Below are 24,088 nucleotides of genomic sequence, written 5' to 3'. Positions count from 1 at the left end.
CACCTGAATATCATTCCAATCGGGACCCTGGTTCCATACTATCAAATGCCTTACTTGCCTTCTGAGGATTTTCCCTGCAAGTCCCTACCAAGTCCTTCCAGGATCTCAACTTGATTCTGAAAAAGGCATCGTTACCATGACCAGTCCATCTGTACCTGCCTGAGCGGAGCTTGAATTGCCCCCTTTCCTCATTTTTTCTCTCTCCTCCTGGGCATATTTTCCCTGCCACTGGCCTAAATTCCTCTAAATCTGTGTCTGCCCTCCTTCCTCTTCATCCACAGGATTGGGGAGCTACCAACATTTTGAAATCCTCTTCCTCTCCTGTTGTGGGTTTGGGTTTTTTCAGGGAATTTTGTCCCATTTGTTATCTGGAAGAAAGGCACCGTGAGGGACAGAGCTTATCCAGGAGACAAATTGGGGGCAATTAAAAAAGGAAAAAAATGGCCAAGCACTCACATACCACTGTAGTGGCTTGGCCAGGGGAACAAGAGTTTGGGAGTCATGCCAGGGGAAGGAGGAGTAGGTTCTTCAGGAGTGGTGGCATAATACCATGAGCTGTACTGGGGTGGACTCCGGGACTCTGTCTGGAATGTGGGGGCTGGTTTATGGCCGCTTTTTTGGCTCAGTGGTTGAGAAGAGTGGTCGTGTATGCTATCGACAGCATTTGGCTCCTGCAGGGACATTGCGACAATTTAGCTTTCTGCCCTGGGTCTGCCCAACTCCACTGCTTCAGCCCACTGCTCCGGAGATCCTTCCACAGTTTAGCCCCTGTCCTGGTTTGAAATGGGAGGAAATTCAGGGAAGTGACGCAAAGATTTTTGTGTAACTGACAGTCTGTTGAACCACCAAGAAGCTGGACATGCCTCTGTGAAACACACATGTTAAAGATGAAAAAACTTGGGAACTGTCTCAGGTGGCCATTTGAACAGCCCAGGCGTGATGTTAACCCTTTCAGTGCTTCAATCCTCCCTCGAGTGAGAGAAAAGAACAAGACGCAGGCATGTAAAGGAACAGCATGAAGACATCGAGGTCAGCGAAGACGAAGTTAAGTCCCAGATGGAAGGGGTGAGGAGATGCCTTGTTTTTGGAGCTGAAATTCACTTGTAAGCTATGGAGAAAAGACTCTTCATTTTTTTTTTTTATAATGTATGAAACTATGGGGAGATGAAAGTGTTCAAATTGACATCGAGCAAAGGCCTCCATGCTAAGACAAGCAGATGTTGAAATAGCACTTGTATAAAAATTTCTTTGAAAAACTACCCTGCTTCTGCTACTTGTTCCATTTTAGAAACTTGATTACATCTTTCCTGCCATGACTAAGGAGTTCTTTGTTTTCTAGCTAAAAGCTCTTTGTTCTCTTCTTACAACTTCTCTTAGTTTCCTTTCCCCTTAGCCCTCTATACCCAAGAGCTCCCAGGCTGGGAGAAGCCCATCCCAGCCCCTCTTTTTCCAGCCCTGGCTCTCGGGTGTTTGGGTGGTTCCCAACTGTGTTCCAGAGGCAGTGGGGTAATTCCAGGAAATCAGGTGTTTTATTGCTGCAGAGAGTGAAAGTGAAACCATCCTTTTGGAGTCAGATGACTGAGCTATGGTTCAAATTTCAAACCAGCTGTGGTACGAGTTAGCTCACAGTCAACAATGTTGTAGCAGTGACTTGCAGACTCTGACCCTTAACTCTTGTGCTGACTGCTGGCAATAAGATTGTAAACTGTGATAGTTGGATACATAGACATGTAAAAAATGGAGGAGAGAGTCCTTGGCGAAAGGCCTGAAAGGACAGGACAAGGGGGAATGGCTTCCCACTGCCAGGGGGCAGGGAGAGATGAAATATTGAGAACGAATTCTTCACTGGGAGACTTGTAAGGGGCTGGGATATTATTCCCAGAGAAGCAGTGGCTGCCCCGTTCCATGTCAGGGACACCTTCCACTGTTCCAGCTTGCTCCAGGCACTGTCCAACCTGGCCTTTCTTGGACAGCTCTCCAGCAGAGGAAGAAAAGCAGGAACAGGGCCTGGCTGCAGCTTTCTTGGCAGGGGACAGCCCACACCTGACGGTGCCTGGAGCAAGCTGGGACAGTGAAGGCATCCCAGCTCCTCACAAGTCTCCCAGGGAAGAATTCCTTTCAAATGTCTCATCTATCCCTGCCCTGTGGCAGTGGAAAGACATTCCCCGTTTTTCCTGCACCTTCAGGCCTTTCTCCCAAGTTCCTCTCCTGCTTTATTCACATGTATGCATATCCAACTCTCACAGTTTACAATATTATTACCAGCAGTCAGCACAGGAGTTAAGGGTCAGTGATCTGCAACAGATGAATGTTGACTGTGAATTGGTGTGGAATTTTTAGCCTACATTATTTATCTGACTCCAAAAGGATGGTTTCACTTTCACTCTCTGCAGCAGTAAACAGCTGGATTTTCAGGAATTACCCCACTGGCTCTAGAACAGAGGTGGGAACCCCACACCCATCTGAGAGCCAGGGCTGGAAAAAGAGGGGCTGGAATGGGCTTCTCCCAGCCTGGGAGCTCTGTGGTATGGAGGGCTGTGGGAAAAGGAAACAATGAGAACTTGTAAGAAGAGAACAAAGAGCTTTTAGCTAGAAAACAAAGAACTCTTTAGTCGTGGCAGGAAAGATGCAATCAAGTGTCTAAAATTTGACAAGTATCAGAAGCAGTGTAGTTTTTCAAAGAAATTTTTATACAAGTGCTTGTCATATGGAAAAAAGAGCTGATGTCGGTACTAGGGAATTCACCAGCACACCCAGGAAATCTCATCCGGCACCATTAAACCATGACCCCCTCTCTGCCAGGGTTGCACCTTGTGCTGCACGGCTTCCTCAGGCTCAGGAGCTCCTCAGTGTCCCTCCAGGAGCAGCCAGAGAACCGTTCCCTCTCTGTCCCTGCCAGCCTGGCACAGCAGGAGCACACTCCTGCCTCACCCCAGCCAGCAGGAACGTGCACACTGCAAACTGAAACCATCTGCACTCCTGACTCCATGGCAGCAGTGACCCAGCCAGGGCTGGAGAGGGCTGGACATCATCCTGCATGAAGCTCCTCTGCTCCTGCTCTGTCAGTTCTAGGGACACCAGCCCAGGGACATGGTGGAGTCTCATCTCAGGTGGTGTCCCAGGAATGCCTGGACATGGCACTCGGTGCTCTGGACTGGAGACAAGGTGGGTATCAGGCACAGGTTGGATTCGAGGGTCTGGGAGGTCTTTTCCAACCTCAGTGATCCTGGGGTTCTGTGCCTGTAACACTCCTGCAGCAGGGAATTCTTTGGCTGGAGGAAATATCCCTCTGGAGACAGGCTCAGCTGAGCTGGGAACAGAGGGACCAAATCCATGCTCTGTAGGTGATGTGTCCCAGCCCTGCCTGGCAGCTGCTGAGGCTTCCCCTGAGGCCGGACAAATGCCAGCAGTGTCTGCTCCAGCACTTGTGACTTGTCAGCCTGGGACAGGTGACGGCTGGTCCTGGCAGGCTGGAGGTCTCAGTATCCAAACTGCAGTGCTTGTTTTGAGGCCATGGAGCAGGATTTGTTTGTCCACATGCCCAGGGAAAAGCAATCCAGGCACCCTGCTCTGGTTGAGTGTTGAATGTCCTCTGCCAAACCCCAACACTCTGTTACTGTCCGGTGTGAGGTGTCCCCTGCCAAGAAAGCTGCAGCCAGGCCCTGTTCCTGCTTTGCTTCCTCTGCTGGAGAGGTGTCCAAAGAAGGCCAGGTTGGACGGTGCCTGGAGCAAACTGGGACACTGGAAGGCATCCCTCTCCTGGAATGTGGCAGCCACTGCTTCTCTGGGAATAACATCCTAGTCCCTTACAACTCTCCCAGGGAAGAATTCCTGCACAAGCTCAGAAGCTGATGGGTTTGGAGTTTGCCTCTGGTGTCCCTCAGTTATTCAAAGAATAGATCTGATGTGATGGCACAAACATCTCCCCACATCGTTCCTTTCCTCAGAGCTTGGGGTGTTCACCTGGAGAGGAGAAGGCTGCAGGAAGACCTTAGAGCCCCTTCCAGGGCCTGAAGGGGTTCCAGGATGGGATATTGGGAATTAGGAATTCCTCCCTGTAAGGGTCGACACGCCTTGGAACAGGACGTCCAGTTCTGGGATGCCATGATTCAGGCTAAGGGGAGCAGGGTGGGTGGTATCCAGCCAGGAGCCCCAGGCTCTGCCAAGCTCCTTCTGCTTTCCATGGAATCATAGGATCATTAAGGTTCGAAAAGACCTCCAACATCCTCAAGTCAATCTCTTACAGGAAATATTTTCAACCCAAAACACGCAGCAGCAGTTTCACTTTCACATTGCTGCAGGAAAACACATGATTTACAGGAAAGCTGTAGCTGCTCCCCCACAGGCCCCATAAAAGGGGTTACAGCTCCCCACAAAAGAGCCAGAGCTGTTTGGGCTGTGCTGGACTTCTCCTAGCCCAGGACCTGTGGGGTCCGGAGAGAGAAGGTGGGATGGGGATGTGGATGGGGATGAGGATGAGGAGGAGAATGGGGATGGGGATGGGGATGGGGATTAGGATGGGGAATGAGAATGGGGATGGGGATGGGCATGGGGATGAGCTGCGGGGCTGGGAGCCGGGAGCAGCCGGGAGCAGCAGGGAGCGGGATCTTGTTGCTCTCCTGCCTCCTGTTCCCTGTGCTTTGCCAGGGCTGGGGAGATGGCAGGGCAGGAGCAGAGGGGGCTGAGGGCAGCGGGCGGGCGCTGTGCGCTCCGAGCGTGGGCTGCAGGAAGCCGCCTTTGCTGGCACCGCTTTGGGCAGCTCGGGGCAGCCGTGTGCGCTGCGGGGGCTGAGCTGGGAGGGCCCCGGGCTCAGAGCGGTGGGAGCGGAGCGGCGGGGGAAGGAGGAGGGAGGGATGCGGGGATGCAGGGGCACAGGGAAGGCTGCAGAGGCGCAGAGGCTGTCCCGAGAGCCGGCAGCGGGGCTGGCCGGGCACAGATGGCGAGCGGAGCCCCTTCCCTGCCGCCAGCCCGTGCCCGGCCGGGAAACGCTCCCCGCAGGCGGGGCCGACCCTGCCCGGCCCGGGCACCCCCAGCCCCGCGGCGGGGCCGGATTGCTGCGCTCCCCTGAAGGCAGGAGCCGGGGGATCATTCCTTTGCCTGCCCATGCAGGGAGGGTGGGATTGTCCTCTCTTACAGTCTAAGCATCACCACCCCGAGCGCTCGGGTCCCTGGGACAGCCCCACAAAGGCAGCGGTGTTCCCAGAGCCTCTTTCCCTGGGCCAGGGCTGCGGAAAACACTCTCGGGGGGCTGTTCCTGTGAAACGGGGTGCAGGCATTCCCATGGCAGGTCCTGCTGCCAGCCTTGCTGCTTCTCGCCTTTGCTTCCAAGGAGGAACTCGGTCCCGAGTTATGCCCTGAATGTGCTCAGTGCCTCTCTGCGAGCACTGACACAGTCACATGGGGCTTTTCCCTATTCCTGTAGCACTAGGAAGCCGTGCAGGGAGTGCCAAGGGTGCCTGGGGGCAGGTTCAGGGTATGGCTGGGCTGGAGTTAATGTTGTCCAGTGTCACAGACACATTTTATGAATAATCCTTTCCCTAGGATTTTTTCTCTTGAGAAGCTGAGAAGACTCAGAGGAAAAGAAAAACAATAATTATCTGCTGCTGTGGAATGCAACAGTTGCATCTTTGATTGGTCTCATGTGGTTGTTTCTAATTAATGGCCAATCACAGTCAGCTGGCTCAGACTGTCTGGTCAGTCACAAGATTTTATTATCATTCCATTTTCCTTCCTTTCCCTGCAAGCCTTCTAATGAAATCCTTTCTTCTATTCTTTTAGTATAGTTTTAATATAATATATATCATAAAATAATAAATAAGCCTTCTGAAACAGGGAATCAAGAGTCTCATCTCTTCCCATGTCAGGGCTGCCTGCAAACCACCACAGTCCAGGGCAGCCTCTGGCTCCTGAGACTGAACCAGTCCTTTCAGTGCTCCATTTGAAGAGAATGTGGGATTGGACAGGGCTGGGACAAGTGGCTCAAGTGGACAAGCTCCAGCAGTGACCCTGAGCCAGCAGTTCCCTTCCTGAGCAGCCGTCCTGCACTGAGGCTCTGCTGCCCAGGGAGCAGCTGGACATGTGCCCAAAGAAAACAGTTGGTGTCTGAAATCCCTCCTGTGCTCTGCCAGCACACCCAGCTTTCCTCTGCTGCTGAACTGCCCTTATCTCGAGCCAGGAGCTTTTCCTGTTTCTGCTGTCCCCATCCTGCTGGTGGGAGCACACAGCTGCTGGGGGGGCTCAGTGCCTGCTGGGATCCAAGCCCAGCGCTGCTTCTCCCCCTCTCTGGGGCCCTGAGCTTCCCCCCAGCAGCAGCTGCGTGATGTGGGCAGGGGTGGGACAGGGCCCTGCTGCCCCACTGGCAGTGCTGTTCCCCTGGCTCTGCCCCCTCCTCACCTTGTCTGCTGCCCCCCACAGCACAGATGTTCCCTGCACAGCCTCTCACCCATCAGCACCTCCAAGTCCTTCTCCTCAGGGCTGCTCTCAATCCATTCTCTTCCCAGCTTGGGTCTGGGCCTGGAATTGCCCTGACCCAGGGGCAGCACCTGCACTTGGCCTTGGTGACCTTCAGGGCCTTTGCTCTGTCCCACCTCTCCAGCATGTCCAGCTTCCTTCTGGTGGGGGAACATGGATGTAGGTCCCAGGTGAAACCCTGCTCTGGTCACCTCCCCAGAAGAGCCCTGAGGAGTCTTTGCTGCCCGGACAATCCCCAGTGAACGAAAAGGGTTGGCCTGCAGTGCTCCCTGGAATGAATCCTCACTGCTCATGGGTTGCCTTGTTCTGACTGTCTGCTCTTCTCCTTTAGGTTTTGGGGCCTCTCCTTTCTGCTGCTCTTCCTCCTGAGTTCTCAAGGGGTTTTCATCTTCTTCTCCACACCCACCGTGTACTCCAGGCCTGCCCCTGGTGCAGTGCTGTGTCCCCTGAGCTGGGCCCTCGGCTGCCGGTGTCTGCTGGGAAGCCAAGGCTGGGAGCAACGGGAGCATCTGCTGTGAGGTGGGTGAGGGGAATCAGAGCCCACAGCCCTTGCACAGATTGCCCAAATCTGCAGGGATTCCTGAGGGAAAGCTGCCCCTGAAGGCTCTGGAAGGGTGGAGGAGCCCAGTCCAAGTCCCTGGGATCAATTCCTGTGCTGGTAAGAGTGCAGAGGCCTTGGTGGGACAGAAGCTGAATGCTCAGATGGGATTTTTGTAAGGAATAAATCTCTCCAGTATCCAAATGAACTGAGACTGGGACAATTCTTGGAGTTGTGTGAAAGAGTCAAAACCCCAAAGGTTTAAAGGCAGGTGCCCAGTTGAAGGTTTGCAGGCACTTTTCCTCCTGTCACCAGATATTTTGAACTTGGTGGCTCTGTGGTGGCTGAAGCCAAGATGGCCACCAATGGGCACTTGGCTGATGAGATCCTCTGTGCTAACAAGCAGCAGATCACAGAGGGCACCTCTCTGAGATGGGTCCCAGCATCTCCAGTCTGCCCTGAAGGGTCACCAGGATGTCCCAGGCACAGCTGTGGGCAGGGACAAGGTGGATTTCCCCCTGCACTGGGGTGGGCCCCTGAGGGTGCCAGGAAGCAGCTCCTGGGAAGAGGCCAGAGAGGGGCGAGGGAGGGGCTGCGCTGGCAGCTGGAGCAGGAGCACAGCTCAGAGCCCCTGGGGGCATGGGGGGAGCGTGTCTGGGGAGTGTGGGGTGCCATGGGGGGAGTGTGTGAGCGCTGCCTCTGGGTGCTGGGAGCAGCAGGCTGGGCCAGGCAGCGAGCAGGGCACCCGTGGGCTGGGCAGAGGGTGCAGGATGCAGGCAGGGCTGTTGGATGGGCAGAGGGGCTGTGCCAGTGCTCCAGGGAGCCAGGAATGGCCCCGGCTGTCTGCACTTGTGGATGGAGGAGTTGTGCTGGGAGGATGTGGGTGATGGTGAAGGCAGCACCTTGTCCAGGGCAGGTTGTGTGGCTGAGGGAGTCTGTGTGTATCTCTGTGCTTGTGTCTCTGTGTGTCATTGCTGTCTCTGGGATACAGACTCAGCTTTAGGGTTGATCCTGCAAACAGGAAAGCGACGGGCACATCCAGGGTGCTGGGAAGGAGACCCTGGCTCCTGTGCCACCCGAGGCAGGGATGCAGCAGCCAGGTGGGAGCAATCCCCAGGGCTGCGGATGCTGCAGAGCCTCTGCCAGTAGCCTGGGGCCTCTGACAACACCTTAGGGAATGTCTCTTTTCTTCCTCCACAGCCATGGCTTTGCAGGAGGACACACAGGAGGAGGATTCAAAGGCCCAGCTCCTGGCAGAGGCATTTGAGAAGGAAGGACTGGATGCTGGATACTGGCTGCCCAAAGCTTCACAGATCCTGGGAATCAAGTGCAAAGAAGCCCTGCAACATCTGGAATATAAAGATTACCTCAGGCTGGAGTGTGAGGTACAGCACCCCTGGGAGAAAAAGGCACTCCAGAAACTCCTGAACATAAGAGATGACAAAACGTGCGAGGAGATGCAAAAGCATAACTTGGAGAAGACAAAGCAGAGACAAGATGAGGCCAACCAAGCTCTGAAGGATCTGACAGAAATGCTCAACAGCCACAGCCAGGATGCTCTGAGGGAGAAAGCAGAGACTCTGTGGCGAGCCATGGAGATTCCCAAAGAGTTCTGGCCACCATCAGAGAAACCCTTGGCAGATGTGCTGGAGAGCATCCAGAAGCAGCTGGAGCAGCAGGAGCTGTCAGCAGGCAAGAGAGAGAACATCCCTGACACGGAGGTGCTGAGGAGGGCGTCAGGGGGACTGGCCCTGCAGGGCATCTACAGAACCAGCAGACCTGAAGATGTGCTGGCAATGCGAGAGCAGCTCCTCAGGGTTCCTGAGGGATTCCAGCTCGCCGGTCCAGAGCAAGGATCACTGCTTGAAAGGAAGGAGTTCTCCTCCTCTGCAGCAGAATCCACTTTCACCAAGTCCATGGAGCAGCTGGGCTTCAGCATGAGTGTTTCTGCCAAATCCTCATTCTGGGGGATTAATCTGGGAGGGAGTGTAGATCAGAGCAGCTGCTCGCAGTCACAGCACACCCACCAGTCCCACTCTGAGCAGAGCTACTTTTGCATCACCAAGTACCAGTACATCCCTCTGGCCTCCTGCTACTTCCAAACGCATCAGCTTCGCCTCTCTGATGCGGCTCTGCGGGAGCTGCAAGATATGGAGCAGCTTTTGAGCTGCAGTCAGGAAGAAGACAACTCCACCTTGGTGAAGATGTGTGAGAGCTTCTTCAGCAGGTTTGGGTCCCACATAAACCAAGGTCCCCTCCACTTTGGGGGCATATTCTGGTGGAAGGCGTCTACAGAAGGATTCCGAGCTGAGCAGCGGGAAGAGGTGAAGCGAGAAACATCTGAAGCACTGAACACCTTTGTTGGGGCCAGCTGGGGTGGCTTCAGGGCCAATGTAGAAGGGACCCTGGATGTTTCCAAATCCAGCTCAAAGGCTTCTGTCCTGGGGAGAGACAGAGAGAGCTCTCAGACAGCGATTCAGCTCTATGTGGTCAACACAGGGGGCCCAGCAGACACATCTTCCCTTCCTCTGTGGAAAACGGGGCTCGTGTCTGATAACACAACGTGGTGCGTTATCGACCGTGGTTTTGAGCTGATCCCAGTGTGGGACGTCATCCTGTACAATCACTGTGGGGATTTTAAGTCTGTTGGTCAGATGAGCACAGCCCTCAGGGCTGGGTACAAAGAGCTGACAAATCAGAGCTTTGGCACCATTTTTGGAGAGGAACTGGGCAGTGCAGTGCAAGGGGCCAAAAGTTTCATGGGGACTGTGAAGACCTGGGAGGTGACAGTGGATGAAAAGCTGCTCATGCTGATGGAGCTAAAAGAGGATCTGAAAGCAAAAACCAGGAACCCGAGTGTGTGGATCAACGTATGCCTGTCAGACAAAGCCCTGCAGGACTTCCTGGTGAACACTGTGCGGAGATGCCAGGAGTCACCTCCAGAAAACACCACCACTATCAAGGCAATGTTGAGGAGTCTCCTGAATCCTCATATCTACTCTGTCAAGGACTTCCCTGAGGCTTCCTTCATTATGCAATGGGTCTTCCACACTGAGCACCCACTTCCCAGATCTCCCAAAGTCTCTGAGCTTCAAGAGCTCATCAAAACACTGCAGCAAATGAAGGAGCACATCCATGCTGTCACCTATGCACCAAGAAGCTCTGCTTCTGATGTTCATGAAGCAAAGATAGAAGCCACCCTGACCAGCAGCCTGGCCATTTATTCCTTACTCCAGTCTCTCCAGGAACAGGCTCAGAAGGACATGGAGCTGTTGGTGCTCTTGATTGTGACGAGCACAGGATACCAGGTGGAAAGCAGCACTTTTCAGCACCTCCTTGGACACCCAGAAATTCAGTACATGGCCAAGGAAATGGAAGCGGCATGTGAGCAGTACATGAACCTGAAGGAGCAAGATGCCAACAGAGCTGAGGCCTCCCTCCTGCTGAAAGGTCTGACTGTGACACCTGTAAGTCAAGAGCTGTCCCTTGAGCAGAAGAGGGAGCGTTTAGTTTTCATGGAAGATCACATGAAAGGCTTGTGGTCCACACGGATAAAGAATCTCCTCCAAAAGCACAGTGGAGACGAAGACTGGGATAGGCTGGAACAGGACTTGGACTCCCTGATCAGTGGTTGCTTGGATGACAAATGGGATGAACAGAGGATGCAGAACATACTCAGAGACCTGGATGACACTCTTCCAACTCCTGAGTTCTCCAGTCAGTCCCAGTCCAAGTCAGACAGCAACAAATCCAGAGAAAATGAAACCATTTCAAACCAGGATTTCCTCCAGTTGCTCAAGCGCCTTGGACTGGAAAGTCACTATCCAAGGAAAATGGGGATGGGAGATTTCCGCACCATCTGCAAGAGATGTCTGCAGGACAGCCAGCCCAGCCAGGACAAGGAACTGCCCCTATACTTCTTGCAGAAGCTGTTAACTGTGGATTCTACACTTAGGTACCTGACTTGCTGGGATGACAGCAACCCAGGCCTTGCACCTGTGTCACAAACCACAGTTAAAGAGCACCAACACTCAGATGCCTTTGAACAGTTTTTTGACAATCTGACAGAACCAGGCCCTAAACACGCAAGGAGGGACAGCCATGTGCACCCCATGGACCTGCAGATGGCCATTTTCCATTGTGCTGATGACTTCCTGAGACAGACCCTGGCAACCAAGCTGGCATTCTGCCAACTGGCGCTGCCTCTGCTGGTGCCCAACCCAAGCACTTCATGCATTGAGTTCCCTCTCTACACCTTCAGCCAAATCCAAAGGAGCTGGAAAGAGGTGGACAAGTCAGGAAAGCAGGCCCAAACAAAGAGTTTCAGCAACAAACTCCTCTTTCAGGCACAGACACCCATCGTGTCCTTCATCCGCATTGGCAGCTCGGCCTCCTCTTCCAAGTCCCAGCTCCTCAACGCTGTGCTCAGCAAACGCAAACACGACACTTTCTTCCACCGCCACTGCAGAGGCAGCACCAGAGAGCGTTTGCTGATGGAAGGGCTGGTGGAGATCGCCTGGTACTGCCCCCGTGGAAGCCCCAATGACACCTTTGAGCGCTGCGTGGCTTTCTGTAACCTGCATGGAGATGCCAGGGATCATGGAGCACAGCTGCAGTTCCTGCAGGAGATATCTGCCGTCAACGTGGCTCTCATATCTGAGTTGGAGCACATGGACAACAGGGGGAAAAAGCTTCTGCAGGGCCTGTGGCAGTCACAAAGGCCTTTGGTTTGTCTTCTCACGGAAAATGACAATGCTGCAGCTGGACAAGCAAGCAAAACCATAACAATAGGGATCAAGAACAGAAACGAAGCAGAACTGATGCACGAGCTAACCAACACAATTAGAAATCTCCTGGAAGGTTCTAATCCATGTTTCAGCCTGGAGTCCTGCATGGACAAAGCTCGCCAGCACGGGTTCATAGTGGATGCAGATCGAGATGCATGTGTGACAGCCAAAGCAAAGGCAAAGGAGCTGGTGGAGCTTCTGAAGAAAGAGAAGCTGTCTGAGATCAAATCCCAGCTGCTGCCGCTTCAAGGAAAACTGTGGCACCAGTGGTGCCAAAAGGACAAAGAACTCACTCGCTTGCAGGAGAAGGGGAACAAGAGCATTGAGCATCATCGGAGCCAAATTGAATATGACAAGAAAGCAATAAGAAGAAAGCAACTTGACCAAGCTTTCCCTCTCAACGCACTGATGAAATCATTCCTTGGCTTTCTCCAGGCCCAGCCAGCAGATACCAAGAAATACTTCCTGCAGTGGATGAAGGTCTTTATGGACGAGCTGTCTTGTGGTCGCCTTGAAGAACTGAGGAGCGACTATCACAAGTTATGGTCTGAAATCCTGTCAAGAAAGAAAAGCAAGAAAGAACCCAGGGTGAATGCTGAGTCTCTGAGTCATTTGAATGCCCTCTCTGAAGAAATCAATGATTCATCCATTGGCCTGGAGCACCTTCTGAGAGAGGTAGGGCAGATTTATGAAGCTCTGGAATTACTGAACTGCAAGAATGACAATTTTTACAAACTGCCAGATATTGCAGCAGAGCTGATGGTCTCAGGGTACCCAGTGGAGCTGATGGATGGGGACGCTTCTTACCTGCCCTTGCGCTGGGTGGGAGCAATCTTTGACAGCTTAATTGAGAGGCTGGGGGACAAACGAGTGTTTGTGCTCTCCGTGCTCGGCATCCAGAGCACAGGCAAGTCCACCCTGCTGAATTCCATGTTTGGTCTGCAGTTCAACGTCAGCGCAGGGAGATGCACCCGCGGAGCCTTCATGCAGCTCATCCCAGTGGGCGAGGAGCTGCAGCAAGACTTGGGCTTTGATTTTGTGCTGGTGGTTGACACAGAGGGACTTCGTGCCATCGAGATGGCAAATAAACAGTCCCTGAACCATGACAACGAGCTGGCCACCTTTGTCATTGGTGTTGGCAATTTGACTGTGATCAATATCTTTGGAGAAAATCCATCAGAAATGCAGGATGTTCTCCAGATCGCTGTGCAGGCTTTCCTGAGGATGAAGAAAGTCAATCTTTCCCCAAGCTGCCTCTTTGTCCACCAAAACGTGGGAGAAGCAACTGCCAAGGAGCAGAACATGGAAGGACGAAGGCGCTTGCAGGAAAAGCTGGATGAAATTACCATGATCGCTGCTCAGCAGGAATTCTGTGATGTCTCCTCCTTCAGCGATGTCATTGGCTTTGATGTGAACACCCACATTCACTACTTTGCTCACCTGTGGGAAGGAGATCCCCCAATGGCACCACCCAACCCCACCTACAGCCAGAATGTGCAGCAACTGAAGAGCAAAATCCTCCAGTCTGCCAAGAAGCAGTCTCAGCGCAGCATTTTGAGGCTCTCAAGCCTGAAAGATCGTATTGGTGACCTTTGGAATGCTTTGCTGAATGAAAACTTTGTGTTCAGCTTCAAGAATTCCCTGGAGATTGCTGTATACAGGAGACTGGAAAGTGCCTATAGTCAGTGGACCTGGAGGCTGAGGAGTCACATCTTAGATGTACAGATGAGACTGGACAACAAAATTCGCAATGGGGAGATGCAGAATGTCACCATAAAACACCTTGAAGGGCTGGTGCAAGAGACAAGTGATGCCATTGAGAAGGAAGTGGAAAAGTATTTCACGGAAGACACAGACTGTGAGACACTGGTCCAGTGGAAATCAAGTACAGAGCGGAAGCTGCAAGAACTAAAAGAGACTCTTCTTCATGAAACAAAAAAGAAATGTGAGAATCTTATTGAGCTACAGAAGGAGCAGAAGAAACTGGATGCAAGGAAGTTGGACTATGAAGATGAGCTCCTGAGAAGGAGTCGGGAGCTGGCTGTGAGTCTGAAAGGGAAGAGCCTCAGTGAGAGAGAACTGAAAGACAACTTTACTCTTGTCTGGAACCAGTGGATTGCTGAAGTCTCCCGTGCTGCCCCTCCTCTGGAACGGGTGGATATTGATGCAGAAATTGAAGATGTCCTTCTAGAGCACTTTAAGGAGCCAGGTTTCCATGCACGGATGAGGTCATTTGCTAGAGGCAGAGGGTTTTCTTTTGATCCAAAAAAACACATCATGAAGAAAAGGTATTTTGGCATAACGGTAGTTTTCTGGAGCATTTTCAATGCTGATTTGATCAAATTTGAGCAAATGACAGACAACATCATAGCGTGTGTGAGAGCAAACATTGCTAAGAAGGAAGAGGAGAAACGTGATTACAGTAGAAATTTTATTCATGAAATACTCAATGAAGTGCAGGAAGCTGTCAACTCTGTCCCAAGCAATGCAAAATATACTCTTAACAAAGAGTACAGCATGGATTTGTCTCTGTATCTGTGCACAGTGGCAGCAGAAAGGTTTAAAACTATGCACGAAGCATTCCGAAAGGCAAATGACCCAGTTGTGTACCTGAACAGCAAGAGAGAAGATTTCTTCCAATGTTTCCAGATTTCCTGCCAAGGAGCCACTTCTGTCACAACATTTGCTGTTTTTCTTTGTGACAAGATTGAGCCAGCTCTTCGCCAGGCAGTCTATGAGAGGACAGCTAAAGCCATCGCTGAGGACATGCAGAAATCCCCAGATTTCCAGGGCAGCAGAGCCAATCTGGAAGTTTGCATCCTGAGATACCTGGCAGAACAGGAAAATTTTGAGTATTTCAAGCAGTACCTTAGGTCTCCAAAAAAGTTTTTTGAGAATTATATTGAGACACTAGTTAGGAGTCACTCTTTAGATGGGAATCGGAGGCTGGGGATGTTTTTAGATTCCTCCCTTGATATTCTCTATAAAAACATCCTTTCAGCTGTTTCTTTATCAACCCAAACTGTCAAAGACAGAAAAGACAGAGAAGACAAAGTTTCTCTTTGGCTGGATGAATTTTGCAGGGAACTGACAGAGGTGATCAACTTGCCCAGAAGTGACCTGAAGGGCATTGAGCACCTGGAGGTCACAGACATTGAGTTCCTGAGCAGGGCCATGACAGAAGCTCTGAATGACCTGAGGAACAGGCTCATGAAAGAATTGGCTGGTGCTGACCTGAGCTCGTTTCCAAGGCAGCCTCACACCATCCTTGTAGAGCACTTTGCAGGGTGCTGGGCACAGTGTCCCTTTTGTGGGGCTGTCTGCACAAACACCATGCAGAATCACGATGGAGACCATCAGGTGGTCTTCCATCGCCCACAAGCTTTGATGGGAATCAAATGGTATAGAACAGACCACCTGGTCATTGATATTTGTTCCAGCCTTGTTGCAAGTGACTGCTATTTAGTACTTTCTGACAGTAAACGAATCCCCTACAAGAGATACCGGGATGCTGGACCTCCTAAGTCCACTTGGAAAATTCTTCCTGATTCATCCTTGCAGGCGTACTGGAAATGGTTTGTGTCTCATTTCAGGACACAGCTGGAAGCTCAGTACAATGGGAAGTTTCAGGGTAGAGGAGCAATCCCTGAGGCGTGGCAGAGAATTACCAAGGAGGAAGCTCTGTCTGAGCTGGAGAAGCGTTAGGCCATGTCCATGGGAAGGAAGAACCACAACAGCTTTGCAGTTTAGGAAAACTTTGTACCAGTCTTTTACAAAATGCATTTACAATGATGATGCTCTCAAGTCCAGGAAAGACAATGGTATCCAATTGCTTCCAAATTTGTTGAAATAAGCTGCATTATTGCATCCATTACTCAGCAAGTCCCTTGCTTCATGGAAAAGTTAGAATCCTCTTGCCTGTTTGCCATAAACATTCCTCTCAGCTTTGTCCTAGAGCCAAACCAAACCCACTCCTTGGGGCAATTGGTCTCGTGGCCAAGCCTGATCCCAAGGGCAGGGATGGGGAAAGGGCAGCACGCAAAGCACCCCTTGGATCAGCTGCTGTAGACAAGAAGGGACAGTGCCCCAAAGGCAGTTTTCCTGCAGCAAGGACCTGTCCTGCTTGGAAAAAGGCCTGCTGGACCTGACACCAGCTCCACGCTGGCTGCAAGCTGGGCTGCTTGGCTTTTGGGTGCCATCCTTCCCTCCCTCATTGCAGCCTCCTGGATCAACTGAGGCCGTTCTCCCAGCAGGAGCTGTTGTGCCTGCAGGCTCAGGAGAGCAGTGACACGACCGCCCCAGGCTCAGGCAGTGCTTTCACTCCCTGTCTCAGGGGTGCTGTGTCTCTGTCCAGGGCAGCTGCTCCTGCTCGGGTGCCTGGGGCTGCTGCCCTTCCCTCCAGCCCTCAGCCCCAGCAGGAGCTGCTCCTGCCCTTGGCCCCTCTGCTGAACAAAAGCCTTTGAAATGCCCCGTGTGGAGAATCCTGTCTGCAGCACCTTCTGCAGCAGCCCTTGGGGCAGTGCTGGTGCTGCCCAGGCAGGCTGGTGGCACCAGAGCCGTGCTCTGGAGAAGGTGGCACCAGCTGGCTCTGCCCCAGGGAGCTGTGGGGGCTTTTGCTGTGCAGCTGCTGAAACCCCACTGGCAATGGGAGGGCCAAGGCCTTCCTGGAGAGCTGCTGAAGGGCTGCTTCAGCCTCATCCCCTGCAGGCTCTGTGTGAAAAATGCATATTATGTCATTGGCTCTTCACAAATATTAAAATGAACACTATATGTGTTATGTTGGAAAGTTATGTTGTATTAATCTCTTTTAAGTAGTGTGGTAAGTATAAATTTTAGGCTATAGCATAATATAAAATAGAAACTATGTGATGGATGATACTTTTCTAGTAGCTCAAGGAATGGATAAGAGAATCAAGAAATTCTTCGCATAGAGATAACAGCAACAAGACACCAAAACCCAATAGAAAAATTACTGCCTCCTTATCGGGAAGAACCAGACTTTGAGCGACCAAGACGATTGATTTACAAGATGAAGAGGAGAGTTGACAATAACCAGAAAAGACCCTTTGTTTGAAAATAATTTTTGCATCATGTATGAGATATAGGAATATGCAATATGCTATTGCTTTTAAGGATTAATCCTTTGGTAGCAAGGTGGGCTTTTGCTTGGCAGAAGGAGTAAAACGCACCCAGACATCTGTAACTCTTTGCTTTTTATTGTCTTCTATTGTCCTAACCTGGGTGTCCAAATGCTTATTGCTCTAATTTGTAATACAATTTTCATAGCAATTTTATTAGCATTAAACTTTGAAAATTGTAAAACAAGTGATTGCTGGTTTTCACACTGTGCTAATAAACGTGTTGATTTGGACTGCTCTGTGTCTCCTTTGTGTTCAGGGGAGCCACAGCTGGGGGTGACTCCAGCTCTGTGTGCTGCAGACAGGCAGGGGACAGGGGGTGGCACTGGGGAAGGGGGTGGGACAGCAGAGGCTCTGCTCCATTCAGGGTCTGCTCCAGGAGCAGCTTCACTGTCTGCAGGGACAGTGAGAGGGTAGGAAGCCCCAAACCACAATGTCCAGGGAAACCAATGTCAGTGGCACGTGCCAAGGGAGGCAGGGCTGGGAACCAAGCCTGGCCTGTCTCACACAGGGAGAACTGAGAAGGTTGATCCCAGCGAGGTTCTGTGCTCTGGAGCTGCTCAGCTGGGAACCTGCAGGACCAACGGGGAATGGGCCCAAACCTTGCCAAGCCCAGCCCTGGCCAAGCAGACCCAGAGCCAGTGACAGGAGCCAGAGCTGGGCCATGTGAGTGTGTGCTGCACGGGTGAGTGCCAGGGACTGGGGACACCTGGCCTTGCTGTGTTGCTGCCATGGTCTGTAAGAAATAACGATGTAGTCATTGCCCTTCACTGTCATATTGGCTTTTCCAAATTATTTTGGTATAGTACAGTTTGTAATCACTTTTTAACCTCTTTTTGTACAGTCTAATTTGTCAGCCTTTTTACCACAATCCCAGTGTAGATTATATATTTTTGTGTGATAAATATAGTTTAGGCTCCTGCAAACTACTAAAATAGAGACTATTTGCTGTTTATTATCACATTAACTGTTGCAGAAGTGTCACAGTGGTCACAAGGGTTGCAGGATGAAGAGAGAGGCGAGAATGTTGACCTAATGTTCAGAAGGCTTGATTTATTATTTTATGATATATATTACATTATGACTATACTAAAAAGAATAGAGGGAAAAGTTCTCAGAAGGCTAGCTAAGCTAAGAATAGAAAAGGAATCAAGAACAAAGGTCTGTGTCCCAGCAGAGATTGAGACCCAGCTCTGCTGTTAGAGGCCAGTAAATCAAAACATCCACCAGAGACCAATCACGGATCCACCTGTTGCATTCCACACCAACATATAACCATTGTTTACATTTTGTTGCTGAGGCCACAGCTTCTCAGAAGGGGGAAAAATCCCAAAGAAAGGATTTTTATGAAAAGATGTCGGTGACACTGAAGTAGCTACTGGTTTTTTTTTTTTTTTTTTGTGTAACTAACTGACAGTGGTGAGAATAACTTAGATAACAGTGTGAAACAGATAATATTGATTTCATGTACTTGTGGAGTATCTTATCCATATGATAAGATACCACTGAAAAGAACCAGGCTATCAAGAACTGTCAAACCATGGAACAGGGTGTCTGGTGAGGAAATAAAATAAAAAAATTTCATCTGCAGATAGTGGCACATACTTTAAGAAGACGTGTCAAGTGCTGAACCAAGCAAAAGAATTCCTGGAACATGTAAACTCAAAGGAATGTTTGAATATGTATAATCTTCATGGAGATGCATTTGAGCAATATAATGAAAAAGTATATATGAAAATTGTTTTCAGTTAACTGGTGTGCTTTTGGGATCCTATTACAGCGACCTGATGAGGTCTTCATGGTGAGAGAGAAGGACGAGAATCTTAGTTCATGATCAGAAGGCTAGATTTATTGATATATGATATATAATACATTATTACTATACTAAAAAGAATAAGGAGAGAAGTTGCAGAGGCTGCTAAGCTAAGAATAGAATATTAAAGAATGAATAACAAAGTTCTGTATCTAGGGAGTCTGTCCCCGAGCTTGGTTCTGTGATTGGCCCTCAATTGTAAACACGGAACATGATCCAATCACAGGAGCACCTGCTACATTTCACAGCAGCCGATAACAATTGTTTACATTCTTCCTCTGGGGCCTTTGCTTCCCAGAAGATGCACAAATCCCAAAGAAAGGATTTCTGTGAAAAAATGTCTGCGACATCTCACCTTTCTAAATTGTAGAAATGAAAAGAAAAATGCTGATGTGAAATGAACAGGAAATTTCTTCACCTGTAAAATATACAATACTAACAAATCACTAAAACAATCCTACAATCTAAGAAAATGCAAAAAACAATGCAAAGAAAGTTCAAGTCCAAGCCGCTGAGTTTCAGGAACAGTCCATGAGCTGAAGTTGTTTCTCTTGGGATATCTGAGAATCCTTTTTGGTCCTGAAAACAGACTTCTGCAAAAGTCCCATCAATAGTTATCACAAACCATTGACAGTCTTACAACAATTTCAAACAATGTGAACAACTTTTAGAATGTCCTTTTCTGGCCCTTCAGTCCTTCAGGGCTTCAGAGCTGCTGCTTCAGTGCTTCAGAGCTGCTGCCCGCTGTTTTCAATCTTTTTAATTTTTTTTTTTTTTTGATGGAAAAGGAAAAGAGCAGCAGCCGAGCAGAGCAGTGCCAGAGAAGGTAAGGCCCTGGGGGCCCTGGCCCATGATGGACCAGGAACCGCAAAACTGGCCCACAAAGAGGGGCCAGGATCAGTAGGAGAAACCACAACTCCCAGAAACATCAAGAGGCCTAACAGTGGGCCCGGCCCAGGAACTTCCTGAGCCCAACGGCCCAGGCCAAACCCATGAGGCAGGCTCTGCATTCCCACAGGCCTGCACCCTGCTGCCAGTACAATGGTAGCATGGCTGGTGGCACGCTTCCTTTTCCCAAAACCATTGAGGCATGCCAGCAGTAGGGAAATAGAAGCCTTCCCCAGAAATCCCATCTGGGGTCTGGAGATGTTTGTTTCCCACAGCAAACCAGCTATGGTCTCCTCATCTGTGCCCTCTTCCCCTGCAATGCAAATAATGCATCGGGTTTGTCTCTCATCCACCACATGGCTTCATCCCCACCCCCTCCGGGCTGGGGATCAGAGGCAGAGCTCTTTGGATGCACCTGCCCCCCGCCACTGGGGGCGCAAGAGAGGTGGCAGAGATGGCAGCCTCCATGGGACAATCCCCCAAAAAACACCCCCCAACCCGCCGAGAATGCTGATCTTGAAAGCAGGCAGCCGGACTGCCCCCACAGTCAGCTGGCGAGCAGCCCCCGCTCCACGGAAGGAGAGACCAGCCTCCGAGACCGCTGCTACAGAGATAACTGGACCATTATGCTTCGAGCTCGAACAAGCCGCCGGTTCCAGGGCAGTCTCTGATGCCGACACGGAGGACAGAGTCTCCGACAGCGGCAGAACTGCTGGGGCAGCCTGTGAAGGCAGCGGGGGGCAAGCCAGAACTGGGGAGGGAATCACGCTAGATGTAGGAGCAGCCGCGGGCTGCTCCAAGTTTCCCGCAGGTTCGACGCCGTATTCAACACCATCCTGAACAGGGACCATCTCGGCTTGAGGTGGTGAGGAGGCCGATGGAAGCGGCGGGGGGGCCGAAGGGGCTGCAGAGAACTCCTCCGCTGAGCCGGAAGCTGGAGATGCGTTGTCATCGCCTAGCAACTCAGGCACAGGAAGTGCTGCTCCTGCACTCTCAGACACAGGCGCTGGCAGGGGCGGGGAGGCCTGTGAAGCCGTGGGCGGGACCGCCTGGAGAGGCGGGGACTGGATCACGCAGAGAGGCGGCGCTGGCTCCAGAGAAAGAGTAAAAAAAACTTCTTCACGTGGCAAAGTTTCACCCCCCCTGCCGAGAAGCAGGGGGGACTGGGAAGCAGAATCTCATCCCCCACTGGGTCTTCTCCCACTGGGGATGGTGGAAATGGGGTCTGCCCATAGCAGTTAGAAATCCATGGAAAAACAGCTGCTCTCCTTTTCAAAACTGGGAAGAGCTTTATAAATGCTGGGTATACAGGAGGCAAAAGACGTCCCTGACTGTAGACAAAATAAAATATGGAATTCATGCACTCCCAGACGAAAACATCCAAAGCATATAGGGCATCAGTAAAGAACCCAAAAAGCTTTTCCCATCGAAAGAACTCATAGAGATCTGTTTCTGACAGAAAAAAATCATCTTCTCTACACCATTCTTGCCAGAGGGCAATAAGGTTCTCCTCTGAAGGAGAAAAACGAACCTCTTCCTGCAAGGCATGTGTCTGCCATACGAACAGCCACAAACTACGAAGGGCTGAATCCTCAGGGATAGAAAAACGAACAGTACCTTTTGAAAGAGTCCAGCTTGCTCTGGCCAGCTCCGCGGGTATGCTGCTCTTGTCTACCATGTTTCCTGAAGGTTTTCCAGAAGAAGGTTCACTTGTGGTCAGCCTTGGCTGTGAACTCTGTCCAAATCAGGATCTTCAGTTCTTCAGCTCCTGGCTTGAATCCACTTCTGTGGTCACTTCAAAGCAACCATCAAATGCTACACATACAGGATTTTACCCAGTGCAGCAATTTGCTCCTCTGGTCTTATCAAATTAATTTTTGCTCTGACACGAGGGGTTCACCAACTATTACAGTGACCCGAGGAGGTCACTGGGGTGAGAGAGAAGGACGAGAATCTTGTTTGATGATCAGAAGGCTGGATTTATTGATATATGCTATATAATACATTATTACTATACTAATAGGAATACAAAGAGAAGTTGCAGAGGCTTGCTAAGCTAAGAATAGAATAGAAAGAATCTATAACAAAGTTCTGTGTCCAGGGACTCCGTCCCCAGCTTGCTCCTGTGATTGGCCCCCAACTATAAACACGGAACATGAACCAATCACAGGTGCATCCTATTGCATTTCACAGCAGCCGATAACAATTGTTTACATTCTTCTTCTGGGGCCCTTGCTTCCCAGAAGATGCACAAATCCCAAAGGAAAGGATTTCTATGAAAAAATGTCTGCGACAGGCTGCAACCTCCAACAACTTGAAAGACCCCATGGGAAATGCCTATGTGCAGTAATCTGTGGCTCTCTGGGCTTTCTACAGGTTCTTTCCAGCTAGCTTGAACCCAAGCCCACACGGCCTTGCATGGACAGAAAGTAAGAGACGAGAAGCGCTCTTCTTCACGTGGGGACAAGAGTCCTGTTTATTGGCTTGGGATGGCATGCTCCGCTTCCGGCAACCACCCAGGTAGAAAAGAGAGTGAACCACACCTGCAGTGAGGTTTCGAGGGGATGGGGGTGGGGAAAGAGGACCCAGCCAATGGGATAACAGTGGGGAGGGGCGAGGGGAGGGGTATCCATGTTACAGACCACCAGGTGCGTAGAAAGGGGTTCATGGGGGAGAGACCATGTGATGAGAAAGGGAGAATAATCTACATGACATACCATACTGAGTAGAAACTTCCCATCACCCAGTGCAAAACAACTACTAAATAAACTGTTTAGTGCAATACAACACCTATGACCTTTCTCTTTATTCAAATAAAGCAGCTGGACTCCTCTGTCTCCTTTTTGGACATGAACCTCTGTTGTTTGTGGATTAGTTTTCGTGACAGTTGGGATCCAGTCTTGGATCACCAGGTGGAAAACATTGATCTGCTTTTCCTGGTTGCACATTTTGAGCATGAACTCATTCTACCTCTTCCTTTGACTTTGCTACCACCATTGTCTTCTCATCTACATTCAGCAGTGAATCTAAAACCACCTGAATATCATTCCAATCGGGACCCTGGTTCCATACTATCAAATGCCTTACTTGCCTTCTCCAGATTTTTCCTTTAAGTCTGTACTAAGTCCTTCCAGGACCTCAACTTGATTCTGAAAAAGGCATCGTTACCAGGACCAGTCCATCTGTACCTGCCTGAGCGGAGCTTGAATTTCCCCCTTTCCTCATTTTTTCTCTCTCCTCCTGAGCATATTCTCCCTGCCACTGGCCTAAATTCCTCTTAATCTGTGTCTGCCCTCCTTCCTCTTCATCCACAGGATCGGGGACTTACCAAAAGTTTGAAATCCTCTTCCTATCCTGTTGTGGGTTTGGGTTTTTTCAGGGCATTTTGTCCCATTTGTTATGTGGAAGAAAGACACTGTGAGGGATGGAGGTTATCCAGGAGACAAACTGGGGGCAATTAAAAAAGAAAAAAATGGCCAAGCACTCACATACCACTGTAGTGGCTTGGCCAGGAGAACAAGAGTTTGGGAGTCATGCCAGGGGAAGGAGGAGTAGGTTCTTCAGGAGTGGTGGCATAATACCATGAGCTGTACTGGGGTGGACTCCGGGACTCTGTCTGGGATGTGGGAGCTGGTTTATGGCTGCTTTTTTGGCTCACTGGTTGAGGATAGTGGTCGTGTATGCTATCGACAGCATTTTGGTCCTGCAGGGATATTGCTACAATTTAGCTTTCTGCCCTGGGTCTGCCCAACTCCACTGCTTCAGCCCACTGCTCCGGGGATCCTGCCACAGTTTAGACCCTGTCCTGGTTTGAAATGGGAGGAAATTCAGGGAAGTGACGCAAAGATTTTTGTGTAATTGACAGTCTGTTGAACCACCAAGAAGCTGGACATGCCTTTGTGAAACACACATGTTAAAGATGAAAAAACTTGGGAACTGTCTCAGGTGGCCATTTGAAGAGCCCAGGTGTGATGTTAACCCTTTCAGTGCTTCAATCTTCCCTCGAGTGAGAGAAAAGAACAAGATGCAAGCATGTAAAGGAACAGCATGAATACATTGAGGTCAGTGAAGAAGAAGTTAAGTCCCAGATGGAAGGGGTGAGGAGATGCCTTGTTTTTGGAGCTGAAATTCTCTTGTAAGCTATGGAGAAATGACTCTTCTTTTTTTATAATGTATTAAACTATGGGGAGATTAAAGTGTTCAAATTGATATCGCGCAAAGGCCTCCATCCTAAGATAAGCAAATGTTGAAATAGCAGTGATCCCATGAGAAGTTTAAATGGAGAGAGAAGAGTAGTCTAGTGCTTCCTGGAGATTTCTGTTCCCAAGGATGGAGAGTATTTTAGAGATAGATAATGAGAATTTTTCCTTTGAGCAGCTCATCTTTAAAACAATACTCCATAAGTTGACATGGCCCATCAACAAGCTGTGGGGAGGCTTGTGAAAATGGGAAG

At 50.3% G+C, this 24,088-nt stretch overlaps 1 protein-coding gene across 1 annotated transcript; it reads left to right on the top strand.

The window, feature by feature from the left end:
• The first annotated feature begins 4,306 nt into the window (after positions 1–4,306).
• On the top strand, positions 4,307–17,167 carry LOC134416531 (interferon-induced very large GTPase 1-like). The gene is made up of 3 exons (XM_063153254.1): positions 4,307–4,446; positions 6,803–6,990; positions 8,210–17,167. The coding sequence occupies exon 3, from the start codon at positions 8,212–8,214 to the stop codon at positions 15,499–15,501; it is 7,290 nt and encodes a 2,429-aa protein (XP_063009324.1). The 5' UTR covers positions 4,307–4,446; positions 6,803–6,990; positions 8,210–8,211; the 3' UTR covers positions 15,502–17,167.
• The last annotated feature ends 6,921 nt before the right edge of the window (positions 17,168–24,088 follow it).

The sequence above is a fragment of the Melospiza melodia genome, chromosome 3 (assembly GCF_035770615.1).
Source record: "Melospiza melodia melodia isolate bMelMel2 chromosome 3, bMelMel2.pri, whole genome shotgun sequence".
Lineage (NCBI taxonomy): Eukaryota > Metazoa > Chordata > Aves > Passeriformes > Passerellidae > Melospiza > Melospiza melodia.
This window is presented reverse-complemented; position numbering and strand designations above follow the sequence as displayed.